Raw genomic sequence first — 24,327 nt, 5'->3', positions numbered from 1 at the left:
GAAACAAAGCCGGGGAAATGCAGACACAGAAACACAGGAGAGATGTTTGTCAAACTGAAGAGATATTGAGAAAGAGAGGTGAGAAACCTCTCGCCTGTATCCTGCATAAAATGAGATAAACCTCTATTGAGCCCCAAAGAGAAATCCGGGTGTCATAGCAGCAACAGAGCTGACAATGAAACACATGAGAGGTACAGTAAGAATAAGAAGAACCAAACCAAGCTATGTAAGAATAAAATAACATGTCTGAGCTGCTGGCCGTGTCCGAGGTTGGTTATCAGGGCAGGAAGCCTGGTCTCTGTCACTGCAATAGAAACTTCTGCAGGTTGTGCAGTGAGGAGCAGTCTGTGTTCCTCTGCAGTGAAACCCCTTACAGTCAGGTGAGAAAAAGTGACATTGGAGGAGGGACATTGTCCACAGTCCTGCCAAAGTCCAACGGGTTATCATTCACAGAGAAAATGGGAACTACTAAATTGGGAGAAAATGCAAAACCATAAAAGATTAAAATGAGTGGTCACTCAAGAGATACCATTAACAGGCATCTGTCAAAGTTCTTCAATGTGCATCATAGAAATCCACACGCATGTACACTAGAGTCCATACAGGACTCTAGTGGCCAAGTCTCTGCTTGGCTGTGGAGCTTGATGGCTACTAGCACAAAGCTAAGGCTCCTTGTGGTATGCCGAAGGCAGATGAGTCTGTGGCTGAATGTGCTCCTCCTCTTCTCTTATATTGACTGGATGGTAGAGGTTCTCCACGATATCCAACTTTCTCCGCAATAATCACCTCCAGATTAGATTGCTGCAGTTCAACTCCTTTCCCACTCCTTTCTTCTTAACACTCTGCTGGGGTATACGCATTAGTCCGACGTCCGGGTTCCATTAGTCCAACATACGTGGCCTGTTAAGAATCACCTGTGGCTTCCGCATGTTGTTATCATGGATAGGTTTCTGGACTTCAGGTGTGGTTATGGATAGGGTTAGGGGTTAGGGTTAGTAATGTTGGATTCTTGGGACGTCGGACTAATGCTACGCACCCCACTCTGCTATCTCTGCTCACACCACCATGAAGCCTCCTGGTTCCAATAAATAGTCTGGCTCTGTATATTCCCATTCAGCCACGTCTCTGCAAAGCACAATATCAATATACTAACACAGACAGGCAGGTACTTACTGTAGGACATCTGCAGCAGCAATATGCAGTGGGAATTATGCCTGGGCATAATATAGATATGCCATCATAACCCTGTGAAAGCCTGCGGCTAGAAATACACTGTGAATAAGGACAGACAGGGTTGTGGAGGAGAGACCAAAACAGAGCTGTGCTCGCCGGGTATGGATGGAGGCAGGATGTGAATACCTAATCAATAGCCATCAGGAGTTGGGGAGGATTTACGGCCCTGGGTCCAAGACCTGGTCACCCCGAGGCCTGTCGGCTCCACAGACCAGAGCAATGGATCATGAGCAACCCTCTATGCAACCCTATCTCGCTATGATTACAAACAGTAGCCGGCGCCCAGCTCAAGCCGCCCAGCCGGCCTGTGTATGTATGCAGCTGGCTGCCTGCAATCACGCTACTGTACCCCACTGCGGCCAGGAGGAGTGATGGATTACATGTCACAGGAAATATGATTACAAATAATCCAGTTGCACTTTACCAAATTTCTCCACGGGGAGCATTTAAGTTTTACCTTAAAGTGATGTTTGGATTACGAGTTTATTTTAATGAATGTTCAGCTTCTGTACATTAGACTACCTACTGCTGGACATAACATTCACTTTGTTCAAAAGTGAGAAATGGGGAAACAAATTAAATAAGCTCACTGAAGCGAAAACAGAGAGAGAAAAGGGCTGACCCTATGACACAATGGGCAATGTGTGTATCTTTAAACACAATTTCCAAAACAGTGAAGCTGAGGGAAAACGTATCAATCAATCAATCTGAAGACACAACTGCAATGCCAGGTCAAACTAGCAGAGCGCAGCAGTTACAGTACCTCCCAGCAGGGGCTGCTGACCGAAGGTATTGAGGAGAAGAATCTGGGGGATCATGAAGGATTAGCAAGCATTCTGATAATGACAACATTGTTTCCAAGACACTACTGGACTACACTGGACCCTATCAGATCAATTCCCTTTTTTAAATTCTGTGCACAGCACAAGTCTGAACACTTGCACAATGATGGTTCGTGCCAGCCTGGCTTAAAAAGACAGGTTTTCAGATTTCATTAAATGTGCTGTTAATTAGGCTGCACATTTATAGTACGCTGGTACAAAAACATATAAGATAAAACACTGGCAAGTGTCTTCCCCTAAAGCTGGCAAAATATTTGTTTTGTTGTTGGCTTTTTGCTGAAAAGGGCAATGAAAAGGTATGATATAGTTTCCCCCAAAGGAAGCAATCATATAAAGCACTATGAAAACACAGCAGAGCCGAAAAGGCTGTATTCGTTATGAAATATCAGATTACAGAGGATAAAACTATAATCGCAGGATTTGTGCAGACAGAGTGACCGACTATAGAGACGAACAGGTAAGTAATCATAAGGTTGATCGAAGCGACTGATTTTTACCAAGCAAAGGCATTCCCCTTAGAGGACATAGGAGCCCCAACAATCATTAAAGGACCACTTCACCACTTTTCAACATCTCTTCATATAATTGGTCCTCACTAATGTTCATGATAAAACACCACCATTTCTTCCTACTCAGTCTGTGTCTCATAGGAGGGCTGTGGGCAGTTCAGAAAACGTGCACCAGTGACATCAATGGGGAGTCCAAACTAATAGAAACTGCAGGCTTTCTTGTCATGAAAAGTTGCGAAAATGGAAGCCATCGTTATCACGAGTCACGATAATACAAATCTAAACACTTTTGTTAAACAAATCCTGTTGTCACTGGTGGACGAAGTTCTGAACTGCCCACAGCCCTCCTATGAGACACTGAGTAGAAAATAATTGTGCCATTTTATCATGAAAAGGCAGTCCTAAATTTCAAAATGAGCTCATCACATGCCTTGGTGATTGCCTGATACTTGATATGATATTAATATTTAAAGAGTGGATCATGTGTTCTTGCCCATTAGTTACAGTATGCCAACAAGAATGGATAAAGTTAAATTCAGGGAGCTGTCGTCGGCATCGCAGAAACATTCCATGATTTGCTGGTTCAAGACCTCAGATTTAAGATTACCAAAATGCGAGGCAAGCTTATGATTATGCTAACTCAATGTCAATTTCAGATCCTTAATGAAAGGCACTTTTATGATCCAAATTCAATTGAGAAGATGATAGACGATCTGGCACTGTTTTATTCTGAGGATCTGCACAGATTGTGTGCTTGTTCAGATATAAACAAAGGCATATTCCCCCGAATGAGGAATGTTTCTACAGGCTTAGGCTTTTTGTGTAGCCCAAATGTTTCCACACATGACAATATTTATTTGTGCTACTGTATAGTATGATAAGGTAGAAACTAAATGTGATTTTCTAAAAGGTTAACCCTTTGATACAAAAATAAATAAATACATAAATAAGATTTATGGTGAATCCCACCACTATTAGAGTAACCAGTTTCTCTCATACCAGTTGCATGGCCTGCATTAATAGTGCATTATGCTCATAGCTTGAGAGACAGCGAGATCCATTTTCGACCGCGACCGGTAGCCATGACACTTGGCGGCTCGCCATGGCGTTCGGCTGAATTCGTCAGCGGTTTTTAGTTTTCGTTGCGGCGTTTCAGCTAACTTACTGTCATATCGTGCTGCGCTGAAAATAGATTTGAAAACGGAGCAGGAAAATATGTATGTATGCACACACCCCTGTTATTTTGTCATTGAGAGTTGTTTGTTGGTCAGTACCAATGGGATGTGGGCGAGGACTTGGGATCGAGGCCCAAAAGCCGTGAGTGAGCCAAGCGAAATGTGAGCGGGGCCAAGCTGGAGCAGCGGGCCAGGTGGGTGAAAATAAACCGCGGGGCTGAAGGATCAATTCAGCGGGCCTGTCAGAGGGCTGTCAAACTCCCCGCCATGATGGACAGTCTGGATGCTCACAGTCTATTTGCCGCCGGGGCCGAGGAGTGGTGAGCAAGTGAACCGTGCCAGGCAGAGCACAGACAATATGAAGAGGGAGAGCTGAGCAATATCGGCTGTTGCCGTGCTAGATCAGCATAAACGTCAAGGCCACTCCACCATGGCCCGAGGAGACTCCTGAAGGGTGGTGGGACTTTGTGTGCAGGCTGTGTACGTGTGTGTACATGTACTGTACGTGTACGTGTACGTGTCGTGTACGTGTACCTGTACGTGTGCGTATGCGTGTGCAATGTGCATGTGTGTTTGTGTGTGTGTGTGTGTGTGTGTGTGCTTTATGTGTACATTATGTTTAAGTAGCTGGGTTCAGTGTATGCGTGTATACAGTACATTGTGCACACAGAATGTGCCTGCACATTGCACACATGCACGTTATATCTTCACACACGGCAATGTGTGTGATGCATTTATGCTCCAAGGTGTGACTCGAAATGTAAACCGTTAGAATAAATCACTCTTGAGAGGTTAATTAGCATTATCCATTTACGTATCTTTAATTTGAATTGCATGTATGGTCGAATCGCTATCACTATCTACATCAGGCAGCCAGCCAACATAAATGAATCGAAAAGCCCTGATAGCGATGCCTTAGTGAGAAATTAATGGCCAGGTTCCATCCTAGATTATGCAAAACAACACCAAAAAACAAACAGCATCTTACTAATTATTCTTAATCAGTGGCCATGCGGTCTCCATTCCGTGCCTCACATTAATGTTACCGCATTTGGCTGTCTGCACATTCTTAATGACATTCATACATGTTCTGTGAGGAGGACACTATGTACAGTAACTGTCCCAGAAGGAGAACATTCTATTGGCTACGTACTTATGGAATTCCAATTTGTTAGTGTGTGCTTCAGCAGGTTACAGATGACATACTGTACCAGTGTGTAACCCATAATGTAATACGGTGTATCAAGCTCCATAATGACTTTTGTTCCACTTGGTTGATTACCTGTGTTTACCCATATGCAATTACTAGTTTAACGTTGAGTTTTGCCATAGAATAGGAGTCAATGGACATTCTCTATTGTTCTTCAATTGAAGATTGACTTATCCCCAGGTATACTATACCTGAAGTTCATGAAAAAATACAGAAATATTTATGGGGATATAGCACACCTTCATTAACAGTTTGACTGTTTTTTACGATTAACCCGCATTTTAATCAACCCCCCTTCACTGCCGAGATTGTTGTATTACCTTTAGAGCATACGCTGAATTATTTGGGCTTTTAATCCGCGAAAATCCATCAAAAAAAGCTCCCGTGGTTTGTTATGATCTGTGTGTAGCATCCACCATCTTGGTGCACCCGGAAGACGCACACAAGATTGGTTTCAATGAGGCGTTGCACCCAATGCATTTCCATTGGCCTCAATTTCCCAGAAGCCCTAGCAGCCCACAGCATGTGACGATTTCCGGTTTCGTCATCACAGCGAAGGCATCCAGTCTCATACTCCGCGACGAAGACGGATTTTCTTTTGATTCATTACATTACGGCGGATTAAACACATAAAACAAAAGGCGGGTATGTCCGATACGGCAGCGACATTAACCTGGAGTAATCCATTCCCGGCACGGAAACTGTTAATGTATGGGGTGACACATAATTATTACATAGGCCTATAAACAGACTTTTTTTTTAAATCATATACCATATTATGCATATGTGGCTATAGTATTATTATCATTAAAAACTCATATGTGGGTCCCCTCCTGGGGACCCACATATGAGACGGCTCCAGAAAATGGTGACTGGGGGACTAAGGGGGTGCTGGCTATTTAGAGCGGGGGCTACTGAAGTTTGGTTTACATAGAAGTCAGTCAATTGCGTGTGCGCGCGCGCGCGCGTGTGTGTGTGTGTGTGTGTGTGTGTGTGTGTGTGTGTGTGTGTGTGGAGGGGAGGGGGCTAAGCGTCCACCAGAGATTACATCCAGTAAATACATGACTTGTGTCAGTTGGTACATTGACAATGTCTGTACACTACAGACACTCCATCATCATCATAATTTTTCGACCGCGGTCGAGATCATGGATTTCACAATGCCATGCCAGACTTCCCGGTCCTTCATTGCCATCCCCAGTTCCTGCTTACTGATGCATGTGTCCCTAGCGATGACATCAGGGAACGACGAGTTTTCTACCTCTGGTCTGGTTTGAGGCATGACTCCAGAGAAGAAGGGACAGACACTCCAACACACAGACATAAACACATGCATGCATGCACGCACCCATGCACGCGCACACACCCGCACGCACACAGGCAGGCACGCGTACAGACAGGCATACAGTCAAACGAGAAAATTATGTGGACTCTAGACTCTCTCTCAATCAGTTTGTACCTTTCTGGCCTTTACAGTTTCAGGAATGCACGAGGGAGAGCTGGTCATAAATATCCAAGTCAATAGACACTTCAGTCAGTCAGGACCCGGAACTCACTGCTTTATCAATCTGGCCATGACCTTAAAACCTTGCTAATGCAGTCGTTGCCATTTTGTTTTATTATACTTGTTTATTATTCACCACTGCAGTCATGATATTTCTTGTCTTCTTTATGAAATCCATGCAAGGCAGACAGTGCTTGCTTTGATGTTTTCCCAGAACGTTCGGTATTGGCAATGCAAAATGACTAAGGGAATTTCTTTTTCAATTTGGTGTTACCGTAATTTGGTCAACTTATTTCACCTTTTAATTAAAATGGATTGATTGATTGATTGATTGATTGATTGACTGACACAAATGCATATACAGCACACGTTTACAAAAAAAGTGGTCCATTGAGTGCAAATGTGTCTCAGTGCTGTGTTTGGGGGGATGGGGAGGATGGTCTGGCATATGTAGTCCACTGGCTATGATTCAGTAATGCCATGAAGTGCTTTACAATGTTTGTTTGTTGTTTGAAATTTCTTTATTTAGGAATACCCCATTGAGATACAGTATCTCGTTTTCGAGAGGGTCCTAACTACCATCAATACAATACAATACACAAAAGGGAGAAAAGAGGGAAAAAAAAGAAAAACTAAAACAACTAAAACACAAAACAAAAACACAAAACAATGTCCATAACTCCATATGCAGCCATTCACACCCACATGCATTCATACAGCAATGGTAGGGAAAGGCACCAACCTAATCATTAGGAGCAGTTATATAGGACTAGGAGTCAGGGATGTAACTGGGAACCGTACAATTCCAAGATGGCCACTCTATGTACTGAGTCACTGGTCTGCCGCCATGGAATAAAGACATCAACATAATGGTCTGGTATGGTCATTTAACATTAACCAATTCAGTCCTGTTGAGAACTATTCTCCATGGAAGACGTGGCCAAGATAGTTACAAGCAGAACAAAAAATGTGTTTCAGTATAAAGTAGAATAACTGATGGAAGTGAGATAGCGAGAGAAAAGTGGCACAAATCCAAAACAAGCAACTTAATTAAAGCATCAAGCAAAACAAATAAAAGACAGATCAAAATCCACAGAATTGACTGTAGAAACAAAGAGACACTCGTGGGAAATAAGACACCACTCTGCCATCATGTTTACATGAGATGATTATTGTAATGAGGCAAGACAGAGGCGCACATATTTTATTCCAGTGTCTGGAATGGCTATTTTTACACTCATGAATCAAAGTACTCTAAGGACATTGTCTCTCTCCATTGACTTTTCTTTTTCGAGGACACCTTATATTTGCCGATAATACGTATCCAAACCCATACAATTACTTTACACCCGTCTCCTCCTAGTTTTAGCACTACTGTACAAGAAGGAGGTTTCGTTAATGCACCGACCTTTTACAGTAATTTGCATGGTGAATAAATCTTTGATAGATGAGATCTGCGAGATACCCCCCTCTCCCGCTCTCTTAAACCAGGTTATTTGTACCACTTAGAGTAATGTTCTTCTCACATTCCCTCATAATCCTTCCTGTCATGGGTGGCAAAAATCTGCTTCCACTCCACCACCCTCCTTTTCATTTGCTCTCCGTCCATCACTCCATGTTCACCCTTTCCGCCCAGACCTTAGCCTGATAAATCATCCCCGTCACTTGAATTCATATTATTGTGTGTCTTCTGCAGACCGGTCTGGCCCCAAGCGGTGTGTGGGCGTTTTCCAGAAGCCAACTTCTGGGAACTCAGATTTACCAAAAAGTGGAAGAACCACTTCATGGAAGAGAGAATTCATGCGACCGGGATGGTCTTCCCAGTGAGATAGTGATAACAGGGTATGCTCTGAATTTCCCTGCCCCTTGCTTCCTCACCCCAAAACCCAAAGCATGTGTTTTCCACTGTACGGTCTCACGCACAGGGAGACATCACCTCTTCATCCTTCACTCTTGTCTGCTGCATCACTCTCCTGTGACCCCTCCCACAGACACCCCACTTCTTGCAGAAGGACTAAACATTTGTCAAACTCCCGCCCGTCTGCGCTGTACTCATGAATATTCATCAAGGGCCGACTGAGGCAGAGCCTGAGGGGAGGAGGCGTGGGGGGGGGAGGAGGGTGTTCTCATCTAGTGGACTGCAGGGATTGGCCACTTCATCTTGTAGAACAACAACAACAAAGAAATAACACACAAACTGAATAAAAACTGAGCCAGGTGGTGTTTATCTCCATTCCTGCACTTAGTTGAACTTGAGTGAACTGAGTGTGCTGGTATTGTTTGTGTGTGTGTGTCAGTGTGTGTGTGTGTGTGTGTGTCCTGCATTTTGTGTATGCGCAGTGCAAGGGAGAATGTGTTGGAAGGGCGTGCCATGTCAACATTATGCCAACATAATGCTGTCGGGAGGAAACCTCTTAACTCCAGTGCTATTGAACAGCTATTCGAAAATATTGAACCAATGGAAAGTAGTAAAAAAAATGCTTTGGACAAAACCTCTCAACTCCATCGCACCCTCAAAATGTCTGCTAAAACAACTAACTCCACCACCTCTCCCCTTCTCATGCAAGTAATTGACAATAGTCACAACACCAACTTTGATGAGGCAGTATTGCTTTGTTTTCAAAATCTAAGGTTTTCAAAATTTCCTGAATTTTTTATATTTTTCATTTCCTGAAAAATGAACATTTTGGAGTTAAGTGGTTTCCTCCCGACAGCAGAGATATACTGCTTTGAATAGAAATCTTTCAGCCAAGTATACTGTAGGTACAGTAAACTACAGTACACTACACCACAAAGGTGCTTTCTTTCTTCCCCCTGCTCTGTATAGTCCTGCCAGTGTGTCTATATCTATGGAGCATGGACAGTCCCAGGATACACTGCTCTGCAAGTTCATTTTCAGTGTGCTGAAAAAAGGAAATCTTTGCTTTCACATAATATTTGCTTCTGGCCTAGTTCTGATCTGACACAACACACCCGTACCTCTCTCTCTACAGTACACATAGGCTACATACTTGTATATTTCTCAATCTCTCTTTGGGTTTCCTGCCCCATCCCAGAGGGATAGAGTTGTAAGCAGTCTCAGCACAGTGTGTTACCAAATATGGCCAAAAAGCCGAAACAACATTTTGCTCTGAATGCTCACCTCGTCAAGGTTACATGTGCTAACATTTCTACTGGGATCCCTACGTGCAAAATGGCCACCAGTGCAGTCCTCTGTTGAGCGCATTATGTAGCTCAATGAAGCGTTAATGACAGCACTTATACCAATTACGCTGTAGCGGAAAGTCTTCGTGAACAATGGTGCAGGTTCCTGCACCGTCCTCCCACCTAGAATCATTAACGCTGCCATCACACTCCTCAACCCAGCCTTGTTAATGAACACACACTAATTGTGGGCCTCTTCTGAGATCCTGCTCTATGTATGTGGGAGAAAATTCAATAATTGTGTTCCATACAAAAAAATCCATAGTTTTATAATGCAATATTCTCCCTCCCACAGCTCCCCTTTAATGGCAGCAGACCTCAAACTCAGCATTGCCTTTTAAACTTGTTTCACTAGCTCCTCACCTTAGCACTTAGAAACGCTTCTTTTTTCTTTTTTCTCCTCCAATACGCAGCTATGTGTGTCTGTCTGTCTGTCTCTATGTCTGTCTGTATGTCTGAGCACGGAAAGCTGTGTCCCTCGGTACGTTCCTGGGGGTCTGGATGTTCCAGGGACCGACAGTACACTACAATACAGTACAGACAGACCACAGTAGAGTACAGTAACTATAACAATAAATGTATCGTTGCACCGCTCAGTTCACACAGGTGTGATTCTTTTTGCTTCATTTCACCCTCTACTCTCCCCTTCCCCTCTTCACTTTCCCATTATCATCTCTGCTCTCACGAACTCACAGCACCAACCTGTCTCACCGAAATTGGACGTCAGGCAATTAACAGAGTTGTCCGATGGTGCGCTGACAGCAATTACAAGGTGTGTAGGAATTCATGTGGAGAGAGAGTGGAGACGCAACACTCTGCCCTCATCAGACGCCCTCTCTCACACATGCACCACGGGAGAACCAGTTCAAAGGGAGGGGGAGAGAGATAGCAAGAGAGAGAAATGGGTAGTGACAAGGAGGGGGAGTCAGAGAGAGAGAGAGAGAGAGAGAGAGAGAGGGGTAGTGAAAAGAAGATGGAGAAAAAGATTGTTTCAACTTTGGCACATTTTTGCTGGGCGGGTGCCAATTACATTGTTGAATGTACACGCAAACACTGTTTTGTCAATGACACATTACACCACATAAGATTGACAGAAAGGAGATTAAACGTATTATGCAGATGTATAATCACAAGATATGGATAATATACCAACACAATGTGGGTCTGTGTGCTGTACTGTACATAAGTCATCCGTGCTAAAATATTTCATATTATGTGGCTTTAATACCAGTAAGACGCCTGTGGCAGTGTATTGAATGTACAGGGTTTGATGAGGGCCCAGGTAGGGCCGGGCCTTAATTTTCGGGCCTGTTGAGAACTCTACACAATAACTTTGGGGCTCGGCAGCTAGTCCGTCTGCTCGGCAGCTAGTCTCTGACGGCGGCGCCTCTGGCATTCCCTGGCTGGCCAGACGACGGTGCCGCTTGTCGGCAGTCTCCTCCGTGAGAGTGTGCAGTGTGCACGCATCCGCCTGGGTGACGTCAGACTGCTGGGCGAGTGCGGTCGCTTTGGCATGGGATGAATATATGGGGGCTGATGTCACGTGATGTCACGATGTCGCAATTACCTCAGCTTCCACCACTTTGACAGATACCATCCGACAGTAACCATCTGTTAAAAGTACAACATTCTTCTGTTTTGCATGACATGCAAATTGTTGGTGCATCAGGAGCACCAACAATCTCTCTGAACTGGTAGAGAAAATACAAAATAAGGCATGGTGAAAGGTGTTGGAAATCGTTGGTGCTTCTAAATGATTCAACATAAACACAGCTTTTAGCAACGTACACCAGCAGCAAACAGTTGGCGGCAAAGGCAATTAGCTTAGATGTATTGCACAACCACTATCCCCTTGAAAACATGTCATTCCTTTCGGAATGAAAAGTTTTCAAGGGGGAGTGGTTGACCAGGCTAGAATCTATCAGCACGGCTGCCGTAAAGTGTTGTTGTTAGTAGGAATAAACACTGAAACACAGAGGAGGAAGTGGATTAAAGGGAAACTTCACCCATTTTGAAAAATAAATATATGTTTATGACATTTAGAAGATTTAGAACACTTTCCTGGGGGTCTTTAATACCGGTATGTGGTTTTAGATATTTTAGATTTTAGCAGTGAGCCCATTGTCTCTGATGTCATCGACACTGGGCTCACTTCCTTCCTGGACTACATGTTGTCTCAGTAAGACAGCCCTCCCCCTATCCACAAGGAGGAGCAGTGCACCAAAGCATTATGGGAATTGTAGTCCAGGAGGAAAAATATTTATTTTATGGTATTGTAAAATTGTGAAGGAACTTACTATAACTTGGTGATTATGACACAAATCACAGTTTGAAAGGAGGAACTGAATCGGGTGTACATGTAGTGGACAGAGATATTAAGTTAGCATATAGCATACAAACCTCGGTCTAACAAAAAACATCCAAGCAGCTAACGTTTACTTACTGGTAAGATGTTGTTTTATGTCACTGTTATGTCAACGCAGTATAGGTGACACTACTACAGTATATTATTATTATTATTATTATTATTATTATTATATTATTATTATTAAACATTATCTGTCAACACCTTAATTTTCTATTGTCAGGTAAAACCATTCAACATGTAGCCTACTGTACAACCACATGTATTCGATTTATTGTGTCACTTCAACATCCCAGAATTACGGGTTTATCTACATCCCTGCTTATAGTTAGGTCAGTCAATCACAAGGCAAGAGGCCACGACTTTGCTGATTGATAATAAAGACGATAGCAGAGATTATTGATTGTTTCTAGCATGCCGCTGTTTTCAGTCAATCTATCAGACTTCACAGGTTGGATGGGAGCCCAAATCTGTGGGGGTTTCAATTTGAGAAAAGATTTACCAAACATTGTCTGCAGGGGATGAAAATAAAAACAGGGAGGCTTTATCCAAATATATACTGTAAATATGGTCTAAAATCACCTCCGTTGGCTAAAGTCCAGAATAATAAGTTTGTCTGATAATTTAATAACGCGCCAACAATAAGGTGCCAACTAATGTCTAAAACTGCTGTTCAAAATCCTTTAGACCCGTTATTGACCTTATACTGTAACTGTACCAACATTGCAACGTACCTTATAGTTACGTCAACAGCTAGCCTGTACATCAACAGCCAATAAGGGACCACCATTCTTACCCCGACATACATACATACCCAGCCGATCACCAAACACACCTTAGTTACGTCATCAAGAATGGTGGTCCCTTATTGGCCGGTGGACAACACCGACATACATACCCAGCTGATCGCAGTACTTGCGCGTAAAATGTAAATATAAAATAAAGTAAATATAGTTGTAAGCAGCTATAATACGAGGTCAAGCCCAAAAAGAAAAAGCGGAGACCTCTAGGACTCAGAGTAGCAGTCGTACCCAGACAGAGAGCTCTATAGGGACTCAGAGTAGCAGTCGTACCCAGACAGAGATCTCTATAGGGACTCAGAGTAGCAGTCGTACCCAGACAGAGAGCTCTATAGGGACTCAGAGCAGCAGTCATACCCAGACAGAGAGCTCTATAGGGATTCAGAGCAGCAGTCGTACCCAGACAGAGAGCTCTATAGGGACTCAGAGCAGCAGTCGTACCCAGACAGAGATCTCTATAGGGACTCAGAGCAGCAGTCGTACCCAGACAGAGAGCTCTATAGGGACTCAGAGTAGCAGTCGTACCCAGACAGAGAGCTCTATAGGGACTCAGAGCAGCAGTCGTACCCAGACAGAGAGCTCACCAGACAGACTCACCAGAACCATCAGCCAGATTATGAAAATTACAAAAATATAATTGTCCGGGTGAAAATCACCTGTGCATGTTTAGTGTTCTAGGTTTATTTAATCAAATCAAACTAGGACAAAGTGCCATTCGGAGCACAGATCTCCGCCAGGGCAGGTATAGGTTATTATGGGACAGGAATATTTCACAGCAATCAGACGCCAGCGGTGCTGGAGATTAGCCGCTTAACACATTCTCTGCCAGGTATTAATTCTTCCTAAACCGGCAGTGTTTTTCCATGAAAACCCTTCTTTTTTATTTTTCAAAAATACTATACCACAATTTTGTAACCCATTTTTTCACCCAGTGTCAATGGTCTAATCCTGGGCTCTACACTCCCTCTGCCAAACCGGGGAGAGGAACGGACTGACCTCATACCTTCTATGCATGTGGAGTCCAAGCCGCTTCTTTTCACCTGACAGGGGAGAGTTTCCCTGGTTGGACGTACAGTAGCGCGTGGAAGGAACACGTTATTCCAACCAGTTCCTTTCCCCTCCATCAGGCTGGCCAGGGGGAGGTAGTTTATAGACCAGGATTACTGCATGTTTTTTGTGAGTATACCTACGGGCGGGGAGAACAACAAACCCCACACAGAAAGGCCCTTTCGCCAACCACCATAGGGTATGGGCACCGATGATGCAGAGGAGAGAACACGCCGCCAGCGCCCACAGTATCTCCAGCGGGAATCGAACACAGGACCTTCTAGCTTTGAGGCGACAGCGATACCGACTACGCCATTTTGAAGGCCCACCGGGAGCAGAGATGTAAACCTGATGCTGTGTGTTGTGACAGACGGTCTTCTCTTCTTTCACCCGGAAAATAAATGTGGTAACCGCGATCATCGGTTCCTTAGTTATGGGTGGACAGCGAATGTGTTAATTGGCCTAGTGGGAATGTGCACATGCGGCCAGCAGCAACACCCTCTATCAGGTCTCGCTGGTCCCGAGATAACTAATTTCCATACTAATATGGAATAGCAGCGGAGAACAGGATCTTCTGGGAAATGTTGAATTGTCCATTATGTATGTAAAACTGCTCACCCTCTCCACCAGTGTCCTGTTGACCATAATGGGGGTGTAGATCCTCTGCTGTTGCCCACAACCATCTCCTTGGTCTTATAACGACATTCAACAAGAGGCTTGTCCGTAGCGACAGGTCTGCTATCTGTTTTCGCTTGTCGGCAGGGCAGGACATGGGACAAACATTTGGCCCTGGCATTGAATGCCTTGACCGGCCCACTTCCGATGTTGAAATAAAGTGGCTCACCTTGTGTTATTTTTGATCCCTTAGCGATAATCACATACCACCACAGTGGTGACAAATTCAGAAAAAGGGCTACATTTCAGCGTTAATTCATTCGTAAACAGGATTAACAGACACTTTAAGGCGTAACACAGCCTCTCTCACACGGATGATACAGCTTCAAGGTTGTTGTCACAGCTTGCCTATAAAATAAAGTATGTTTTAATGCAAAGTAGCCTAAATTAGGCATGCGTGCAGCAACTAATTCCACAGGTTGGGTAACACTTCCTCATAAGGGCAAATTCATACATGTAAATATCTTACATTAATTCATCATGACTTCCTATTAATTAATTGTGAAGTCACTATGACTTAACCAAACCAAAGTTAGTATTATCTTTAGTGAAGGGCCACATGTAGTGGGTTTGTAGATCAGCTTTTTGAGCATAACCGCTCGTCCGCTCCAACATTGCTTTGTGTATTTGTCTATTCCCCCCACCAGAGATCTGCTACACCTAAGACTACCGGTAAGTGCAAAAACAATAAAGTACGGAGACTTTCACGGTATAATGGAAAAATAGAAAATGCAAAAATACAAATTCTTAATGCTTTCAACAGCTTGTTTGGCCAAAACCTTACAGACTATATACTCAGCAATGAGCTTCTAGTAGGCCAATCTTTTGTTCATTTGCGCTCCCCTTCCCTCGTTCAGCTTTAAGAAACAAATAACGCACCAGTGATTGATATAATCTGATCAAAGGAGTAGGAGTAGTTAGTGTCTTGTATCACGTCTACCAAATGGAAACCAGCCAATCATTAGATTAGATTTGATTCAATGTATTGTCAATGCACATAGTATACAAATACTTTAACAATGAAATGAGGAGTGGCGTCTAGCCAGAAGTGCAACACAGTAATGAGAATCAAGGATTGGGACTAGTGGTCTCCCTCCCATGAGGCCTCCTCTATCGTTTTTGCATTGGATAGGTTCCCAGGGAGGCAAACGTGGAGAGTCCACGTTTTTACACTTGCAGTATACCGCTCATTTCTTAAAAGGACAGTATTATTGTTATTATTGTTTTTCTAATGCTTTCCTTAATGGCTTTGCCTTTGCACAGCCACGTGTTCCTTGTTTTTTTTCTGGATGCAAAGCCTGTTATGTCTTTAATTTTGAGTCAATTTGACAATTTCACACCCAAAAACTGCCGGTTGAGCCTCTCCTGGCTCACTGTGGAGTACAGTTAGTTATTATTTTGGACATTATTGCGTTCAGCCCTACAGCCAATCTCACAATCTCCTGTACTACCCTGTTTAGCATCAATCTCCTGTACTACGCCATTCAGCATCAAATTTCTTCTGCATGCTGCAAGCAGGTCGAAGACCTAAATTCCCCAAAGTTTGACCAATAATGATCACTCCAGGCTATGGGATACATGTCCACAAGGTTATATGGTTCAAGGTTCAAGTTTATTTAGTGTCCCCGAAGGGCAAATTGGGTTGCAGCATAGACAGTACATTAAACAATGAATGAAACAGTACAAACAAACAGTTCACATAGCGGATACCAGAGTACAAAGGTGCACACAACCATTAAAGTGCAGGCGTTTAAAGTGCTATGCGATAGGTCATAAAAGTGCGTGTGCATAGACATAGGCACGAGATAATACAGTAAAAAGTGAAAGTGCTCATCATAAGGTTATATCCTCAATCTACCCACAGCAGCAATCAGTGTGTGTATACAGACCGGGACAAAGGAATGTTTGTGCCTGTTTTTTGTGGCACATGGGGCTCGCAAGCGAAGGCCGGATGGGAGAAGGATGTAGCTACTCTCCGTATAGTGGGTGAGCAGCATCAGATCGGATACACAGGGCTTTGTTAAGTACCTGTTTCTTAAAGATCTGGTCTAGGCCGTTCATTTGTGAGCCAATGATTTTAGAGGCCACTTTTACAATTCTCCCTAGGGAATTTTTGTCTCTGATGCAGAGATTACCATACCAACAGATAATGGAGAAAGAAATGCTAGTCAATTACACCACTTCTGTCCCTTGGGCTGCAAGCATGCAAGTTGCATAACAATAAGATGATAATCTATGCACGTAAAATATATGTTAACCTTAATTACAACAACATTGTGCTCATGAAATAGTTCTGTTCTTATTGGAAAATATTATATAAAGCAGTGCATGCCTGTCTCTTCTGCACATACAGTAGTGTCTACTGACAAACACAGACACACACACACACACACACACACACACACACACACACACACACACACACCCGTCACTCCATCAGACATGTATGAGGCTGCTTTTATGTGCACTTGTCCAATTTGTGTTCTTCACAGCGCAGCAGCTCACAGACTAATTTTCCCCTCCACAAGCTCATTAAGCTTTTACTGACAAGCAGTACATATTCATGTTGCAATGGCTGTGTTTGTGTGATTGACGTGTAGATTTACAGTCGCAGGGAGGTGCACATTCATAGAGGTGCTGTCACAATTTGTGATTTATGGACTGTTACTTTTGAGTTTGTGTTTATGGATCCCAGATGTAGTGGAGTAGAAATAAAAAATATTGGAAATTGGAAATATCTCTAAATTGTACTTAAGTACACAGTACTTACTGTAAGTAAATGTACTTCGTTATTTCCCACCACTGTACACGACTATCAGCTCAGCATAGACACATTTCAGGAGACCACACCATGATCGCAATCACAATTATTATTATATTACGTATTGCATAGCCATGTGTTCCCAATGGGCATCGCACTATAGTATAAATTCTTCACATATCCGTAGTCCGTATATGTCTGTGTGTATTGTATGTCTTGTCCATCTGTTTGTGTTAAATATGTCCAAATATGGAGTATCACACCGATGTAATCACTATGACATCAGTCTTTCCCCAATATCACAATGACTGACGTTTTAGTCACATTCCCCAGAGCTTAAAGGCCATCTCGCCACACATTGAGTCAACACTAAGTTCTTTTCCATGTTTTTGTTAAATGTTCAGAACGTGCTGCTCAAGGCGGAGAAGCCTCTCTTCTGGGTCGGGGCCTTCACCATGGCCTCCCTGATGTTATGGCTGATCTACAAATCGCTCTCGGGCTTTAGGATCTGGGTTTTGGGGAACGAGCAGCTTCTAAACCCGAAGGTGGGGAAATGGGCCGTTGTGACCGGAGCCACAGATGGCATCGGGAAATGCTACGCAGAGGAGCTGGCCCGTCGGGGGTTCGCCATAGTGCTGATCAGCCGCTCCCAGGAAAAGTTGGATGATGTGGCCACGGCACTCGAAGAACAGTTCAAAGTTGAGACACAGACCATCGCTGTAGACTTTGGCAGGACAGACGTCTACCACAAAATTGAAGCCGGGCTGGCCGGCTTGGAGATCGGCGTCTTAGTCAACAACGTTGGTGTGTGCTACCCATACCCCGAGTACTATAACCACATTGCAGATTTGGACGGTTTCATCACAAACATGATGAACGTCAATATAGCCTCAGTGTGCCACATGACGCGCTTAGTGCTTCCCAGAATGATAGAGAGGTCCAAAGGAGTCATCCTCAACATGTCCTCTGCCACTGGCATGTACCCTGTCCCTCTGTTGACCTTGTACTCTGCCACAAAGGCCTTTGTAGATTTCTTCTCGCGCGGCCTGCAGGAGGAGTACAGGGATCGGGGCATAATCATCCAGAGCGTTCTTCCTTTCTGCGTGGCCACTAAGATGACGGGTATCAGGAAGCCCACCATGGACAAGCCCACCCCAGGACGATATGTGGCGGCCCAGCTGGCCACCGTGGGCCTGCAGAGCCAGACCAACGGATACTTCCCTCACGCCGTGATGGGCTGGGTGTCCACTAGCCTGATACCCAGCAGCATCGTCACCGTCCTGGCAGCCAAGCTGAACCGTCGGCAACGCACCCGCTACCTCAACAGGATGATAGCCAGAGCACAGCAGGCTGACGGCCTGAAGACAGAATGAGACACTAGCCAATCAGTCGACTATCAAAACCACTATTGGATCTTTTTCAAATGATCCAATTGTGTGGAACATTGGCATCAATATGGCTCTCAGACATCACACACCGTTGTGGATCTTCTTGTGGCCGGTCTGTTTCAGTCTAACATCAAACGTTATTCTCAATAATAACATCAGACTGTAGACGACTGTTATTGTTGAGAAGCAATGGTCTACGACACATCTATGATGTGACATTTATGTGTAAGCCTGTTCAGAGCCCCTGTTGTGCATTATATACATCACAAGGTATAAATGTGGAAGAAATGTAGAGGTAGTCTACTGGCGGGTGCAAACAAGTTTGGTCCAGCGGTTTGCAAGATTAGCTTCTGACACTGACAGACATGACGTACTCCGACAACAAGATAAAACACACTCATGCGCTTAGCCAAATCATAAAGATGAATGAATACATAAATAAAGAAAACGCACACCCACACAAAACCGTGCTTCATTTCCTATGAAAAACAATACCACATACATGGCACAACTCATTTATATACATATGCCCCATGAGCAGTCACAGTATTTAATTCCAACATAGGGCTAAGTAATCCCCAAAGCTCATTATTTCATGTAGATTGACAGTCACACACCAGCTCAACACGACCATAACAGACCTCCAGACATTCATTAAGTCCAGTGCTTTTCACTTCTTTACATAAAATCATTATATTTTCTCACCAAATGAGCCCTTCAATACAACACAATCACAACTATACTATACTATTCTATACTATACTATACTATACTATACTATACAAGTAAGACGCGCAAACGCGGGAAGCGCACGCAGCTCGTAAATTGCAATAACAACAATTAGAATAAATTACGTACTTTTTTAAGTTTTTTTTTAAAGTTTTGTGTGTGTGTGTGTGTGTGTGTGTGTGTGTGTTCGCAATCACTGCATTCGCAACCATACTATACTATACTATATACTATACTATACTATACTATACTATACTATACTATACTATACTATACTATACTATACTATACTATACTATACTATAATTTAGACGTCATCTACCAATCAATCATATCCTATGTGCCAAGAGTAAAACATATTTGCAGACAATGACAAAGTCAAATCAAGTCCAAAGAAGATATTATCCTATCTTGGAACAGGGTGGACATTACACTGCATAGCAAAATAATATGCTAAAACAAGAAATTGAGTCAGCTTTTTGCCCATGGTTGCCCAAAGCTATGTAGTTACTTGGCTTCTAGTTAACTTTCTACAGCATCTTTTTTCCTCCTTTTGTTGTGCTTGCTGACTGCTCTGAATATATCCGTCCATTCCACTGCCAGTGCCTCTTCTTCATGCGGTGTTGTTTTCGTCGACTAAAACTAAGACGAAAAATGTTCGTCGACTACCTTTTTTCACTGACAAAAACTAAATTGAAACTAAATGAAATCTAAGCTATGATGACTAAAACTAAGACTAAATATATTGACAATTTCGTCAACAAATAAAAACTAGACTAAAATATTAGGAAGGGACTAGCGGACAAGAGATCCAGTATAAGACATTTTACAATTGGTTGCTGATCTACAAGCTCACAACGCGTCGCAGCGCGACACGTTGTGAGCTTGTGCTTGAGCTTGGTCCACCAAAATACATTTCAGTCGACTAAATCAACTGTAGATTTAGTCGACTAAAATCTTATGACATTTAGTCGACTAAAACTAGACTCAACACAAAAACATTCCAGGTGACTAAAATGTGACTAAAACTAAGTGAAAACTATTCAAGAGACTATGACTAAAACTAAAACCAAAATTTGCTGCCAAAAACAACACTGTCTTCATGGGCCTTTTCTCTCTCTGCCTTTCAGCTCCATATTTTGCAGTGTGCTGTCGTCACCTGCTCACACACCTCCTCTCAGACCATGTTGGTTCTGTTTCACCTGCTCACACACCTCCCCTCAGACCATGTTGGTTCTGTTTCACCTGCTCACACACCTCCCCTCAGACCATGTTGGTTCTGTTTCACCTGCTCACACACCTCCTCTCAGACCATGTTGGTTCTGTTTCATCTGCTCACACACACCTCCTCTCAGACAATGTGGTTCTGTTTCACCTGTGCATGCAAACATGTGCATAAATTCCTTGAAGGCGGGCAGGTATAGTTCTCTGCCAGGCATCAACTACATGCCATATCACGATATCAGTGATTACACAGGCCGGCCATCGGGAAATGTCTCAAATCTCTCGACTCGTGATGACCAATCGGGGCTTTGACCAACATAGATTGCATATTTATTCGGACTTGATAATGTTTGTTAAAAGTGTCATTAAAAAACTCCATTATGTTTTTCACTCCTCCATAGTTTGAGCCATGGTTTCCACATTAGCTTTAAGAGGGGTATATAGTGTTTGTCACCATCTTGGCTGTTGGTTCTGTGTTTTTAGTTGGCTGAAAACCTTTGACACAAAAATGTAAATATAAAATACAGTACACCAGACCAGATGGCACTGGCTGAAACATAATGATTGACCAAAGACTTGCTCAAAGTCTTTGCCACATATACTCTTACATTTTTGGCTCAGAATCTCTTAGGCTGGAACAATTAAAATGTCTGGGCATTAGAAAAAAGGGGCGATATTAATGAGTCCCAGCGTGAAAAAGTTCTGCTTCTGTGTCTCATAGTATATACTGTATAATATACCCCTAGGATCCTAATCAAGCTGCGAACACATGCATTTCATAATGCTTCGCTCATTATTGCTGTCATGCTCTCAACAGACAACAGACAGGCTGCCGTGGAGAGACCACCGACCACCCGTCCCACCTCTGACACATATCTGTGGTCCGTCAGGAAGGATTATGGGAGCTAATTGATATTAGTTTTCTGTCCGCCTGGAGCGGCAACAAAAGACCCTGCTAACGCTTTCATCATCATGTAAATCACGCAGTGTTTTTAATTTCAGTGAAAGCAATGAAGTTTCCTGGTTCATTAGCGGTGCCCTTGTGGCCGCGGACTCAGACTGATAAACTCCAGGCTGACTCTGGGGAGAGTTTATAACAAGCGGATGGATGGATGCACGCTCGTATGCTACACATGAGCACGCACACGCACACACACACACACACACACACACACACACACACACACACACACACACACACACACACACACACACACACACACACCCTCACACACACACACACACACACACACACACACACACACACACACACACACACACTTGATTTGTGCCATTCAAAACCTGAACAAAAGGAATGCATGCCTAGGCTACATACAGTACACATAAATGCTCTATATGAGACCAATAACCAAATAATGTAATTAGATTAAAAAGAAAAAATGCACGAGTGCACTGTTGCCCCTTTTGGGGGCACCGGTGGCCGAACGGTTTGCGGAGCGGTCTTGATATTGGAAGGTCGCTAGTTTGTATCCCCGGACTGGCACGTTAAAATTACCACCGCTGAAGTGCCCTTGAGCAAGGCATTGAACCCCTACCATGAAATGTTCTATGAGCAGGGCCTGGCTGTAAACAAGTTATTGAGCTTAGTCCAGTTACCCTGGGTAAATATAGTAACTTTGCTTTGCTTCCTTTGCTTACAGCAGTGGTTCTCAAACGTTTGAGGCCGCGACCCCTGAAATTAAACTTGGCTGTGATTGGTGTAGCCAGCTTGAGCTGTGTGCGTGTCAGGAAACGCCTATAGAGCAGGCGTCTCTTCTGGGTTTTTAAACAGCTGGTGGAGGGAAATGATGCTCCCGCGCCACTTCAACTTGTAGCGTTCGTAAAAACCAACTGACTGTTTAACTATAACAACCCATAAGAGACGCCTGCTCTAGGCGCTTTCTTGCTCTCCTTCTTCACACGTATTTGTGCCCCACACTGAGCTGAGCTGTGATTGGTGTAGCAACATCAGCTTTATGCACGTGGCAGCTCCGTGATTGGTCTAGTTTTGTAGACTAATCACAGAGATGAGATAGATACAGAGAAACAGACAATCCGCATGTTGCAGATGGCTGGCCCCTTTGAGGCCATGCCATAAAAAAAGAAACCTTTAAAATGTATCTCAGAAATGAGCAGAAGATTGTAATATTGCTAGCGGTCATATAGACCCACATGTGCTATGCCCTGGTGGGAAAAAGGGCCTGCATGTTGCCTCTGCAAACGTTATGGTCCTTGTGATTATGAAGACACAGCCGTTAACTCTGAGAGTCCCCGCCCCCCCAAACCACCCCTCCCTCCCAGGGAGCAGAGAGGACCTGCCCCCCCAAACCACCCCTCCCTCCCAGGGAGCAGAGAGGACCTGCCCCCCCAAACCACCCCTCCCTCCCAGGGAGCAGAGAGGACCTGCCCCCCCAAACCACCCCTCCCTCCCAGGGAGCAGAGAGTCCCTGCCCCCCCAAACCACCCCTCCCTCCCAGGGAGCAGAGAGTCCCCCCCCCCCAAACCACCCCTCCCTCCCAGGGAGCAGAGAGTCCCCGCCCCCCCCCCAAACCACCCCTCCCTCCCAGGGAGCAGAGAGTCCCCGCCCCCCCAAACCACCCCTCCCTCCCAGGGAGCAGAGAGTCCCCGCCCCCCCAAACCACCCCTCCCTCCCAGGGAGCAGAGAGGACCTGCCCCCCCAAACCACCCCTCCCTCCCAGGGAGCAGAGAGGACCTGCCCCCCCAAACCACCCCTCCCTCCCAGGGAGCAGAGAGGACCTGCCCCCCCAAACCACCCCTCCCTCCCAGGGAGCAGAGAGTCCCCGCCCCCCCAAACCACCCCTCCCTCCCAGGGAGCAGAGAGTCCCTGCCCCCCCCAAACCACCCCTCCCTCCCAGGGAGCAGAGAGTCCCTGCCCCCCCCCCCAAACCACCCCTCCCTCCCAGGGAGCAGAGAGTCCCTGCCCCCCCAAACCACCCCTCCCTCCCAGGGAGCAGAGAGTCCCCACCCCCCCAAACCACCCCTCCCTCCCAGGGAGCAGAGTCCCTGCCCCCCCCAAACCACCCCTCCCTCCCAGGGAGCAGAGAGGACCTGGCCCCCCAAACCACCCCTCCCTCCCAGGGAGCAGAGAGGACCTGCCCCCCCAAACCACCCCTCCCTCCCAGGGAGCAGAGAGGACCTGCCCCCCCAAACCACCCCTCCCTCCCAGGGAGCAGAGAGTCCCTGCCCCCCCAAACCACCCCTCCCTCCCAGGGAGCATGTACTATGATTTGATTTGGCTGTGTTCTAAATTAAAGTGTTAGTGTTGATTATCGTGTATTAATCTAATTATAGTAAACTAATACTATTATACTAAAAAAGATAAAGATCAAGGGAAAAGAAACCTTTTTACAGTACAATAATGTTTTACACATGTATAAAAATGAACAGGCCAACGGCATATAAATATTAGTTTGCCTCTTCTACAAAAATAAAAATTACTGTCGGGCATGCCAAGCTGTCATTCTCTTGTATACTTGTATTATTTATTTATTTCCCACCACGGAGTAACCTCAGACTATCCAGCATGTATCTTCCACCTCGGAGGAAACTCTGGTAAGGCTGGCAGTGTCGGTAGGCCAATCACAGGCAGGCGGGGCGTTACCATGTCTATGCTCGGACGTAGAAAAGATATACGCTCCCT

General features: G+C 44.5%; 1 protein-coding gene across 1 annotated transcript; it reads left to right on the top strand.

Annotated features, from left to right (window-relative positions):
• Window positions 1–242: 242 nt before the first annotated feature.
• Window positions 243–18,698, top strand: LOC310876890 (very-long-chain 3-oxoacyl-CoA reductase-A-like; the record flags this gene model as incomplete). Its single annotated transcript, XM_083790541.1, has 2 exons — window positions 243–380; window positions 17,730–18,698. The coding sequence occupies 2 exons, from the start codon at window positions 243–245 to the stop codon at window positions 18,696–18,698; spliced, it is 1,107 nt and encodes a 368-aa protein (XP_083646667.1).
• Between the last annotated feature and the right edge of the window lie 5,629 nt (window positions 18,699–24,327).

This window comes from Protomyctophum parallelum, assembly GCF_964188405.1.
Source record: "Protomyctophum parallelum genome assembly, chromosome: 19".
In the NCBI taxonomy this organism is placed as follows: domain Eukaryota; kingdom Metazoa; phylum Chordata; class Actinopteri; order Myctophiformes; family Myctophidae; genus Protomyctophum; species Protomyctophum parallelum.
The sequence above is the reverse complement of the archived record's forward strand: the minus strand, read 5'-3'. Positions and strand labels throughout refer to the sequence as shown.